Raw genomic sequence first — 12,325 nt, 5'->3', positions numbered from 1 at the left:
AAGTAAGGGAAATGAAATAAATTTAAAACATGTATAATGTTAATAATTTTTCAACAATAATTCTTTTAATAAGTAATCCTTTTTGAGTGCTACATATTACATATATACGACTTAGATATGAATCGTGTGGGAGCTCCAATAGCAGCATGACAAGTCTCACTCCAAAATCTGCTGGTGTGGATGGCCCCCACATGCGAACCAATCAAATGCATTTGCTACGGCTGATTAATCAGAGCCCTGACACGCATTCACTACAGAGATATGTTGTCATATTTCAGGTAAAAAAATATAAATGCTTGCTCGCTATTGCCCCACTGAAGATTTTTTTAGATTTCTTTTTCATTTTTCTAGGGACACCGTAATAGATTGTTGATGGCAATATGGCATGCTTAATGCTTATTAAAAAATCGACAAATTAACTAGCTAGAGCCAAATCAATTCTAGATATGCCTTGTTGGATCTCACACGATGCTTTTTTTTTTTTTTTCTTTACTTTTCTTTTTTCTTCTTCTTTTCTTTTTAATTGGCAAATTTATGTGGATTTCAAGTTAAAATGTGTATGCCTGGCACAAATCTTTACAGTATTAGGTATCTGTGTACCGTGTTTGGGCTTGAGTTCGGTAATTGAACCTGTTAGGATTAGAATATTAAGAAATACGTATTTTAATTTTAATTAGAACTTAACTTGAGCTAAATTAGCTAAACTCATTTTTTGCTGGACTTTTTGATGTTGCTTTTGACAAATTATGTATTCTCATTCTAATGATGTTTATTTTTTTTTTACTATTACATATTTATTTTGTATTTTTGTATTTTCTTTTTATATATATAAACAATAATGATTATAACACTCGAGAATTCAAGTGATAGTGGTAGTGATTATGGACCATACATGAAGGCACTAATGTTATTGAATGTTATTTGAAGGCCCTATTGAAGGAACTTTTTATTATGGAAAATATTTAAAATCATCAATCATCTTCATCCAACCATGTATTATATATAAAAAAAATATTAAGGCACAAAAAAGACAAAATGTTGGACATCAAGTACATAATTAAAGTTAAAAGTAAGGCATCCAAACCATTAAAAAAAATTAATATTTATCCATTTTGATATAAAAAGGTTGATATAAAATGATCATGTCGTTTTTGGTCAATTTGCAACTTTTAAAAGTTTTTTTTTAAAATTTTTTATTACCAAATAATAGCAATAATTTTAAAGCATTTTAGACGTTATTATTATTATTATTTTTTCAACGCAATTCTTGAGCGGATAAATGCCCAACAACTCCTTTTGCTTTTTTTTTTTTTTTTTTTGCCCTGATCAAAATGAATAATGCTATGAACCATCTTTTTTTCTTTCTAAAGTTGATGTGGCTTTCAAAATTACCATTAGATCAAAATTCAAGTATGATTCATCAAAAATTTAATAGTGATTTTAAAACCTACATCAGCTTTAAGAGGATAAAAGAATCGTTCCTAACATTATTCGATCAAAATTAGCTTCTCTAGTTTATGTTTTCAAGGGTAAAAGCATAATGTAACGTGGTTCTAGAACAACCATCCAATCCAATTTTGAACCCCATTGGCATTTTCTTGCATAATCATAAATTAAAATTTTAATTTTGTTTCCTTGTCTCCGTATATGATAAGAGGAATACAAAACCTGAAACAATGCATACAGACTACAGTGTGAGAAATCAAACAACTTTTGATCTCCTCCATGTGGTCTCCAATAATGGGATTCAACTAAATATTATTTTAATTTAATCCAAAATGACGACCCACTACAAGCCAAGTAAATATATGCAGTCTTTGTAGGACGTGTTGAAACACTATTGCCTCATGTCATGGCTCCGATCCCGATGCACTTTCTTTTAATACACCTTTAAACCCGGGAGATTAGGTGAACTTCCCTTAGCCTTGATCGTCATAATTATTGGTTATCCACTTCTAAACAAATGGGTTTTCTTCCTTTCTCATAGACATTCCATATTCTATTATAAAAATTACACTTCAAAAATAAAATATATATCTATAGTGAATGTCAATTATTGGTCTGCAAAACTTCAGCTTGAAAGTTGCAAATAAGCTTGACAGTTCAGCTTGTCAATCTTGGACACAAACCCAATACAAGAATTGTGACAAATAAGGGCGGTTCTTTTCTTTTTTGTTTTTGGTGGGCAAATAAGGACCATTCAAATGACATAGGATTCTAATCTTCCTTGCACATGTGGTTTGTGCTTTTACTATTAGGAATCACGGAAGAAAGCATTACAGAGAAGCTTCCCACTATGATAAGAGTCCGAGGTGGCCAATCTCTCAAGTCTAAAGAGGAGATGATGGCAGAGCATAAAGGTACAGCTAGCTGCTATGGCTAAAGGGTTAAAGTCAGGAATTGTCTTGGTCAAATCAGCTACGTAGCATCCGTGCAGCTCCTTCTTACCCAATATTTGAAAAGGATTTACCTTTCCTTGCGTTTGACATCTTTTGGCTGCTTGCCTTGATTTTGACTTGCATCGGCATTCGTACGCACTAGCACGAGCAGTTTCAAGGAGATGAAAACCAACAAAATGAAATTTGTTTTACCCAGATCATGTTCATCACCCTCTCTTCACCTTCTATGTCATTTTTTAACACACACAGGCAGTCGAATTCAAGAAAGAAATTTCTTTAAGCAACTCATAAGCCAAGCTAAAATATTGCCAACTTTTTTTTCTTTTTTTTTTTCTCTTTTATATATAAGACCCTGTACATCATCAACTCCTACCCTGCTACAATAAGCGTCATGAGAGAAAACAAAGAGAGGGAGAGAGGGAGAGGAAGAAATTAAAGGTACAAACTAGAATCACATATTAATTAGTTCTAACAAATGATCAAAGCTAGGCCTCCAAATTCAACAATCAACGAGTTAGCTAGCCCTCTGCATAAACACAGTTTCCAAGTCCGGAGGAGTGAAGAACTCCCTGACACCGCCATAGTTACACTTGAAAGAAGGTTTACGCTTTCTGGGAGCCGGCGGGCACGTCAACCTCGTTGGAATCCTCGACTCCTCCCCAGTCGGCGTCGTCGAACACTCTTCTTGGGCTTCGCCGGTGCCGTCCCATTCCTTCTCCGCCGGGTTGGCATATATAGGCTTCAACGGAGCCCGTAAGGGGATTCCGGCAATAACCCATTTTTTCCCTTCCGTTTCTAAGCCTCCATCAACCTGCAGTGACTTCTCGGAGAACCCCATGTTGTGTGGCTGATCAAAATTGAACAGGCAAAATCCTCAGAGGTAATATATAAAGAAAAATAATAAAGGAGGGAATAAATATGGGTTATGTTATGTTATGCGCAGGGAATAAAATGAAACCCCAAGGAAAGCGCAAAGCGGTGAAGAAAGGATGAGGGTGAGGGAGATGAAAAGGGTTTTGACGAAAGCTTTGGAATTGGAGGGGACAGAGAGAAAAGGAAGAAAGAGTGGCAAAGTAGAGTAGGGTTGGAAGAAAAGGTTCAATTCAATGTTCCGTTTATACCAATCAGATGAAGAGAGAAAAAGAGAACCCGAGGAAGCCCGTGACATAAGCATTGCCCTTTGCCCATTACTAAACAGCACTAATGGACAGCGATAGAGCGAGAGAGGCTGCCCGTTAAAATAGCTGACCACGGGCAGGAGTGAATTTTGGGGGGATTGACTTGGACTGGCACGCCAAATTCTTGGACCCCGCTTCTTCTCTCTTTCTTTTCTTTTCTTTTGATTTCTATTTTCTTCTTCGTCTTTTTTTTTTTTTTTTGGGATAATGAAATTTGAGAAAAATATTTTCTACAATATTTTGTATTGGATTGATAATTGATTTCTGAAACTGAGGTGGTTTATTATGCCATCTGAATCAGGAGTGGGATTATAATTTCAAGTGGGTCAAAACTTTTTTTTTTTTTTTTTTTTTAAAAAAAAAGGTTTTTTAGAAGGTAAAAAATTAATTTAAAAGGTATTAATTTTGGAGGATTTATTTCATAAAAAACATGAAATTCAAAAGATTTTTTTTTTTAAAAAAAAAAATTGGGGGCTATTAGTTTAGTTCCGAGGATGAATGTGGTTCCACCCCTACTAAGTGCTTATTTTTATATAGTCTAATAGTTAGTTTTAATGAAATTTTGAGATTGAGATATTGTCTAGTGAGATTGAGATCAGTCTACCACCACAACCACAAGTTTTTCTCTCACCTTGATGCTTACAATTACAAAGGAGTTCCACGTTTAAAAAGCCACTTTCTCATATTCTATATTCCTTAGATGCCAAAGCACTCAAATAGAATGAAAAGTATTCTAAATGATTGGGAGGACTTGATTTGCCATTAGATAATGTCACTCACACAAAAATAACAAATAAAAGCAGTGCCTAAAGTTAGATCTCACAGCAAAATGACATTATATTGTCACATTTATTATTTGTATGGGACATGTGTTTTAAGGTTTGTATAATCCTACTGCATGTGATCATCAAAAGCCTCCAAACCCTACAATCTCTAAGGAAAAAAACATTTAAGAGAAAAGTTTAATATATAAAATTACAATAAATGCTATAGGTCAATAAGTTTCTCATATTTGATTCATATTTTTTCACAAATTCAATAGATCAACCATTAGATTTGTGATGTTCACAATTGATTTGTGTAAAGTCCACATATAAATCCACAAATCTAATGGTTAATTTGTAAAATGAGATGTGCCAAATATAAAAATATATATATATATATATATACTCATAGCATTTCTCTAAAATTACAAACTTTTAAAGGTTTGAATTGAACCATCAAAATATCCTCATGGAATCAATTTATATAATGAGATATAATCATGTATTTAATAAAAAAGATAAATAATTAATAGATTAAATTATCTTACCCCACTATACAGCATTAACGAAACTAGGGGACCACTTGTACCATGCTTCATGCCCCTCCAAAAATGCCATACCCTTATATGATTCCCATGGTGGCCATCTTATGGATTGAGGAATGTTAGGTTATCCTTTGGCGTACGTCCTTTTAGTCCAAAGTAGATATTATTTTATAAAAAAAATTCAAATATTATCTATAAATAAATATTGATATAAACTAAAAAAAAAAAAAAAAACTGTCTATTGGGCCCCATTGTTTTGTTTTATTTCCCTTTTTTATCACACAAAAAAAAAAAAATGATGAAAGGAGATACAATTTGATCAAGATACCATTAACGTGAACCACGTAAAAGAAGACACAGCATAAACGGGCACAGGAAGGAACCCATATGGGAATTTCCAGGCAATATTAGATGAATTTAACTTCTGATATAGCATGTCACAAATTTAGATTTAAGTTAAGAGTTGCAATGACTTCTATGGCAAGTTACAGAGGCCCGATGGTCATGAGATTCATAGAAAGATTGACATATGAGAGATGATAAAGGATGCTGGGAAGTTATCTTCAACAGAGTGAAGTTTATATACCACCAGGAAGGGAGGAATGGGATAAAGTTTGAGAAGTATACATTAAAGGGCTTGTGAAAGCCAAAACAAAGGACAAACTATGATACAACTTAGAAATAAGGAAGCATCCTTTACATCCTCGAGTAACCTCTGTAGTCTTCATATTGCTCCATAAACTCGTCATTGAATTTCTTGAAACTGGCCATGATTTCAGGCATGTCCTCCTCAGCAGGTAAAATGGTTGTCCTCAGGTGGAAGACCCTATAATGGAAATGTATTCAGTTAGATTAATTTGTATTTAAGAAGCTGTAAAAATACAGAAATACATGCTAAACCTAAAATAATTATCCTGTGAAAAAGTTTTTCAGGGTAGAGAGCCGGCTAGCCAATTTGCGTAAATAATATAATAATAACCAGGAACAAGCTAGACAGAAATGGTAATAGAAGCATTGTAAAGAAAGCAATAGGAAGATTGACTTTATTCTAGCCTTAAAAAAGAAAAGAAAAGGAAGATGCCTTTGGAATCTAGCTAAAGAAAAACTAAGCCCCACACAGAAAAATTAGAAGTAGTTACCCTTCTTTCTGTCCAAAGCCTGAGCCAGGGACCGTTGAAATGCCAGTTGCTTCCAAAAGCTTGAGACAGTAGAGAACATCAGGAACTTTTCCAGCCCTTTTGGCAGCCTCTATTGCCCTTGGTGGCAAGCGTAGTTGAGGGAATGAATACATTGCACCTAAAGCCAATTTTTCTCAATACTCACATAATAACCAACCATTAAAATGCATAATATATATAGACCAACAGTTTACCTTCTGTGAAATTACAAACCACATTTCTGCAGCTATTAAATCCATCAGTCATTATCCTTGCTCTTCTCCTTAGTGATTCGATAACTCCTTTGCTGCAGGTTTCATGGTTCATAAAATACTATTATTCACCACTCGAACAGGGGAGAGGCCATCTCTTGATACCACAAAGAACATCAACATACCCAAATCTAAAATATCTTACAATTCTTTTTTACCCACTTACGAGAAAGAAAAGAGAAAGATCCAGAATCAAATCTTCAATTTTTTTTTTCTCTATCTGATGATCATTTGTTTGAGGTAAATGATTTATTAATGATTAATAATAATGCTTCATCAAATTAATGGCAATAATTAGATCACACAATATTATTATTATCATGACCATGACTGACCACAAAAGGCAGAAAGATGTCAAGTTGCACTTCCATGTGGCTTACAAGAGAAATGGCACAAACTTCAGTCTTAGTGGCCATACCTTTCCCTAACAAACTGATCATATGAAATATCTCCAGGTTTGGGCGGGCTCACCATCAATCCCATCTGTAAACAGAAGAAAAGTAATTTTCTCATTAAGATAGTAGTTTTTGTATAGAGAACTGGATGAGCCCAGTTCGATGCAGAATACTACAACAGGAAAAATTTAGCTTTAACTCACAAATATCTGTGCAGGGACATTTGGACTGAGTGATATGGATGCAACTTTATAGATCTCATCAACTGTCTGCAACATTAAGTCATGAAATAAAAAAGGAAATGAGGATCAGTAGCTTAAATACCATTTAAAAAACAAAGAAACATAAATATGCTTGAATTCCATCACACATAAGTCAGAAGCCTGCCTTGTCAAATCAACATGATGAAGAAGCAGTTTTTATGTTTGTAAATGTCATGAATTGGTCTTTTCCGACTAACAATATTAGACCACATCTTAACATCGTTTTTCAAGCTTCCTGTTAATGATGTATATATATAGTTAGAAAGATAGATAGGATTAGGAAAGAACAAGATGGGATCTGCTACCGTGGAGCGATAGATCCAATAAGGGGGAAGAGTTAATAGAAATGCTGCCATCGAAGGGAATGGGAGTGGCCAAATAAGTAAGACCATGGGTGCAAGAATTTGCGTTTAGGTGGACCTTAGTGACTGACCAGGAGGAAAAAGAGGACAGAATATACACTCTTCTGTATTTTTTTCTTTTTCAGTTCTAACACATTTTGATTTTGAACACTTCAAATAGAAATAAATGTAAAACTAATCTTTTGTCTCTACAAGTTATAGAGAGACAAACCTTTGGAGGAATGTTGGTCATCTCAAAGTATCCACCCCGCTGTCCACATTCACCCCAATATCCTTTGGACACAGTGTGGAAAGAGACAAGATGGAGTTCCTTGCTTATGGGTGGCCCCATGTCCATCAAAACCTTTCAGATTTATAGGAAACAAGAGTATAAATATAATTTAAGAGTCCATGCAAGGACTTAGAGAGAGATAAATCTAACAGCACGACAAATAATCTACCTTTTTAGCACTAATAAAAGGGCGTTCATCCTGGTATATGTTCTGCTGATAAACCTCATCTCCAAGCAACGCTAAATTTTCTTGGTAACAGAACTTCAATATTTCTCTCAAATTAGCTACACTAAGACACTGACCGGTGGGATTGCCAGGGTTTATTATCACCATTGCTCTTACCTGATCATATTCCAATATATAAGAGATTTAGTTGGCGGTACAAAATATTACAGGAAAGAAAAGAAAAGCAGTATAATTATTGAAAAGCAAATACCAGAAGACAAGAAGATATTGTAGTATTAAGTACAAATGGAAGAAGATAATAGATAAATCTTCTCGAGGCAGATGGATGTATAGTATAATGAAGATTCTCCAAATAAACAGCCAAGACAAGTGAGGTTTGGATGAGTAAAACATGGGCAATTGGAAGTTAACCAACCAATTTATTACTGCCTCATTCAAATGTAAACCCATATTCAGGCCTCACGGTCCATCCATTTTTATTAACTGCTAAAGTTTCACCTTAGTTTCAATTGGATTCATGAAATTCTCTCACAAAAAAGGCTAAGCAAATGGATACTAACAGTTATCCCTTTAGAGCGAGCCTCGGCAACTGAACTGCGAAGGTTATTAATATCAAGGCCCCAATTTGCTGTCTCCTCTAGGAAATATGGAACAAGAGAACCGCCAAACAGAGAGATTGCAGCCGAGTAAAGTGGGTATTGGGGGACCGGAACCAAAACCTGCCAACACACAAATATTTATGGAAGAATTTATCTTGTGAAAGAATTGGCAAAGGAGAAAAGCCCTAAAGTAACCAACAAGACAAAAAAGAAAAAACAATTAAGGAAAAAGAAAAAAGGAAGTGGAAGAAGAAACCGAGTTTGATAAAAGAGGACACTATAAATAGAGAATTATATCAAATGATTTATTACCCCATCCCCTTCACCACGGATGATAGTATTCAAGATCTGCATCACACCTTTGCTTGCACCATCCGTGAGAAATATGAGTTCCGGGTCACTGTCAATGGAGTACAAACAATGAACCCCTCCAGTCAACAACTTCGTAAACGAAAAATCAAAAACTCATGTCAAAACAAAAATCAGACTGGTTCAAAGATTCATGTGGAGCATTTAGTACCTTGGATAACCATCACGCTTTTCAATGAACTCTGCCACTTCTTTCCTTACTCCTGGAATTCCTCGGGAGTCGCTGTAAGCACCTACATATATAATGAGGGGATTATATGATCTTGTCGCAGTTTACTACGGAAGCACATCTAAACCAGCAACAAGATGCAAATCAGTAGGTGAGGGGAAGGGGAAATGCGAATAATACTAGGAAAGAAAGAATATTTTGATAGCTCAACTGAAAATGTGGCTGACAAGGAGATGATGGTACAGGCCAAAACTTTTTGAGCAAGGCTTTGCTTAATTAATTAGATTACTTCCCACAGACACACTGTGATGTACAGTGTTGTCTTAGATAGTTAATTCATTTTCTTATAAAAACAAAACACAAAAGGCAGGTGAAAGAGAATACCAAGACCACCCGTAGTCAATGAAAGATAATGTTTTGCTCTTGCAATTGCATCAGCAGGAAAAAGCAGTCCAACATTTGGATCATCTAGTAGAAATGGAGCTTGGCACAGAGCAACTACCTGCAACAGAGCAATTCATTGGTTCAACACAAACTATACTGGCAAGAATTTCAAAACGGTTCAATTTGACCAGAAGTGGAAATCAAAAGAGAAAGAAGTAAACACTGAATTAAGATGAAGCAATAGTTATGAACCTGACGAGGGAAGGTCAGCGGCTTTTGTCCTAGCGCATGCGGATTACCAACATTTGTGAAAATAATCTGTGAACATAAAAATGAATAATGAGACGATAAAAGCACATACAATCAGAATAGTGGCATTAAAAAGAAGAACATTGGTTTTTAACTAATCCTCAAAGATGGTACCATACCTTATCATGCTTTATGAAGACTAAAGTAGCATTTAAGACAGCAGCAGTACTAGTATATCATACTCTTGCGCAGAATACAAGATCCCTCTCTTTTTATTTTTTTGGTAAGTAAACAACTATGGTAAAGCTAGAATACAAGGTCCTAAAGTTACTCTGCGAGACAAAGTAATTTTGAGTTATTTGTCACTTTTCTTTTCTGCAGTTCCCCTATACAAATATTCTAGTGCATATACAGCCATTACATATGGGACCCTAAATTCAATTAAACCCACATAGACGGTTTTGATAATTTGACAGGCATGCTGCATAAACCTAATACAGATATTCGGAAACAATTTCATGTTAGAAATACAAATTAGTTTTCAAAATAGAAATACAATTCCATCAGTAACTCCCAAGACAAAGATACTTAATACCCCCATATATCCATTAGAAACTATATAACCAGCTTACTGCAAACTGAAACGCCAAAACAAAAACCTTATAAACAGAAGCCCTTACCAAATCTCTAAAACAAGGTGCAAAACAACACAAAACGTTACAGCCAAATAATAGCCAAAGAGAGCTAGCACATATACCTTCTTGCCTTCTTTCTGAAGCTCAGAAGCTCGAAGATACAGTTCGCCTCTAACGGCATATTGGGCCTTCTTCACGTTCTCATTCAGTGACTCATAGTCTAATCCTTTGGGAAACATGATGAACTAGCAACCTTCTCCCAAATTTCACCCCAATACAAAGGAGAAACAGTAACCCGTAAATCAGTTTCTAAGGTGAAAATTTAAAAGGTTGAGATGAGCCAGAAACAAGCCAATCCAAGAAATGTCACGGATCCACAAACCCCATTTAGAAGCTTAACTCAAATGCGCATATACATGACAAGAAAAGATTGAAAACCAAATAGAGAAAACATACCCAATTAACAGTCGCAAATCTCCCAAACAAAACCCAATTTGTTAGCATAAATGACTTATTTTTTGGGTACGTAAAATGTTTGCATAAATGACAAATTAAAAATCTTTTAATAATGGATTTCAAATGGTGACCATTATAGTTGAAACAGGTACCTGTGACTCGAGTTTCCTGCACTAGGGGACTTAATTCAAGTGCTGTGCTTCAGTAGCACAGAGAGATATGCTCGCTCACGCACGCACGCACAACTTGTGAACGGTATTCTGCTACTGACACAAATCTTGAGGCTTTTTCTTTTGTCCTGGCGAGATGGGATATCATGTGTCACTACGTGAATGCAATGGCAGCACCAGAGCCACTGAAAATGGTATGTAGATTATTGCTCTATATCAAAAAGGGATAAATCTCATGCAAAAAGTGTGGCCTAGCTTCAATCTACCAGTTCTTGGTAGATAGATAGATGAAGCATGTTTTTCAATCTCTCAAGAGTGGAGTGGTCCATATCATCAGAACTCTCCCTCTCAAGTCTCAAGTTTCATCGCCCTTTCGTTTTATTTTATTTTTTTGTATTTATTTTCTCTCCGTGGCCAAATTGGGTTGTCGTCTTTCAGACTTTTGCAAGCGGCCGGTCGAACTATAGTTAGGTTAGATTGAAAACTAACCATAATTGAACTGGTCGCAATCACGGAATAAATTTTAGCTTATTTGATAATGATGCTAATGATGCTAATTATAATATTATTTATTCTACAAGGAAAACTGAATTACGCAAACTATTATCAATTCAAAACAGAAAAGGTAAAGTAGGTGGGTTATTTATTTATTTATTAAGTAAAGCTATAAACTATACATTTTTATTTTACTATTTTTTTTTTTTTTTTGACATGTCCACGCAAAAAAGGATAAGGGAGATTCGAACTAGTGACTTCCGCTTCATAAGACGTGATTCACAGCCGATTGAGCCACCCCTTAGAAACTATTTTTATTTTACTATTATTTCATAATATCGCACAACATTACCAAAAAGCTTGAGACTGTTAGGATTACTATTTATGATTTGTACAACATTATCACACAGCAGTCTGTTGGAATTTCTTTTTATCATTCACACAATATTAGGAAGTAGATTGAGGCGGTTGGGATTCTATTGCATGAGAAACCGAGTAAATATAGACAAATATAGGATCAAAATCTTGTTTGCGAGACTCTCCATTTTAGAATTTCATCTTTAAGTCATTTCCAGAATAATAAGTGTTAATGCACACGTGAATAAGAATAACCAAATTAGAACATTGACTATTCTATTAATTATAAAAGATGGAAAAAAAAAAATGATGAATGCCTTTTTTTTTTTTTTTCTTTTTTTAACCACAAATAGTGTTTATGCTAAATTTTGAATGTTGTTAGGAACATTACAATATTTTAATCAAGTAGTAGCAACAATTGGTTAAATACGAGATGTTATGCTATCTTCCTTAACTTTTATCTTATTCTCTACGCTTTCCCACCCACCCAGCAAATTATGTGACCGATTAGTATTAGTAGTCTAAGAGCTCGTTTAGGAGTGCGATTTAAGAGAAATAATCTGTGTTTTTAAACTAAATCGCAATTTTGGATTGTTTGGAATTGCGATTTTAAAAACGCAAATTTTAAAATAGTGGAAAAAATCTGTAA

General features: G+C 34.8%; 2 protein-coding genes across 2 annotated transcripts; both read right to left on the bottom strand.

The window, feature by feature from the left end:
• Positions 1–2,704: 2,704 nt before the first annotated feature.
• Positions 2,705–3,502, bottom strand: LOC132179191 (cyclin-dependent protein kinase inhibitor SMR6-like). Its single transcript, XM_059591855.1, has one exon. The coding sequence runs from the start codon at positions 3,235–3,237 to the stop codon at positions 2,914–2,916; it is 324 nt and encodes a 107-aa protein (XP_059447838.1). The 5' UTR covers positions 3,238–3,502; the 3' UTR covers positions 2,705–2,913.
• A 1,941-nt stretch (positions 3,503–5,443) lies between these two features.
• Positions 5,444–11,191, bottom strand: LOC132177564 (glutamate--glyoxylate aminotransferase 2). Its single transcript, XM_059589937.1, has 14 exons — positions 10,807–11,191; positions 10,321–10,451; positions 9,567–9,632; positions 9,315–9,432; positions 8,913–8,994; positions 8,705–8,792; positions 8,354–8,512; positions 7,776–7,949; positions 7,547–7,678; positions 6,914–6,979; positions 6,734–6,798; positions 6,259–6,350; positions 6,026–6,182; positions 5,444–5,712 (listed from the first exon to the last, which is right to left on the bottom strand). Exons 2-14 carry the CDS (start codon positions 10,435–10,437, stop codon positions 5,583–5,585), a joined length of 1,446 nt encoding a protein of 481 aa, XP_059445920.1. The 5' UTR covers positions 10,438–10,451; positions 10,807–11,191; the 3' UTR covers positions 5,444–5,582.
• Between the last annotated feature and the right edge of the window lie 1,134 nt (positions 11,192–12,325).

The sequence above is a fragment of the Corylus avellana genome, chromosome ca4, assembly GCF_901000735.1.
Source record: "Corylus avellana chromosome ca4, CavTom2PMs-1.0".
In the NCBI taxonomy this organism is placed as follows: domain Eukaryota; kingdom Viridiplantae; phylum Streptophyta; class Magnoliopsida; order Fagales; family Betulaceae; genus Corylus; species Corylus avellana.
Note: the sequence above shows the minus strand (reverse complement) of the source record. Positions and strands in the feature narration are given on the sequence as shown.

Coding starts and splice junctions, on each gene's coding strand:
- LOC132179191 (XM_059591855.1), bottom strand. CDS start 3,237: ATGGGGTTCTCCGAGAAGTCACTGCAGGTTGATGGAGGCTTAGAAACG.
- LOC132177564 (XM_059589937.1), bottom strand. CDS start 10,437: ATGTTTCCCAAAGGATTAGACTATGAGTCACTGAATGAGAACGTGAAG. Junction 6,980..7,546: donor TGACCAACATTCCTCCAAAG/GTTTGTCTCTCT, acceptor TTAATGTTGCAG/ACAGTTGATGAGATCTATAA. Junction 6,799..6,913: donor ATGTCCCTGCACAGATATTT/GTGAGTTAAAGC, acceptor TTCTGTTTACAG/ATGGGATTGATGGTGAGCCC.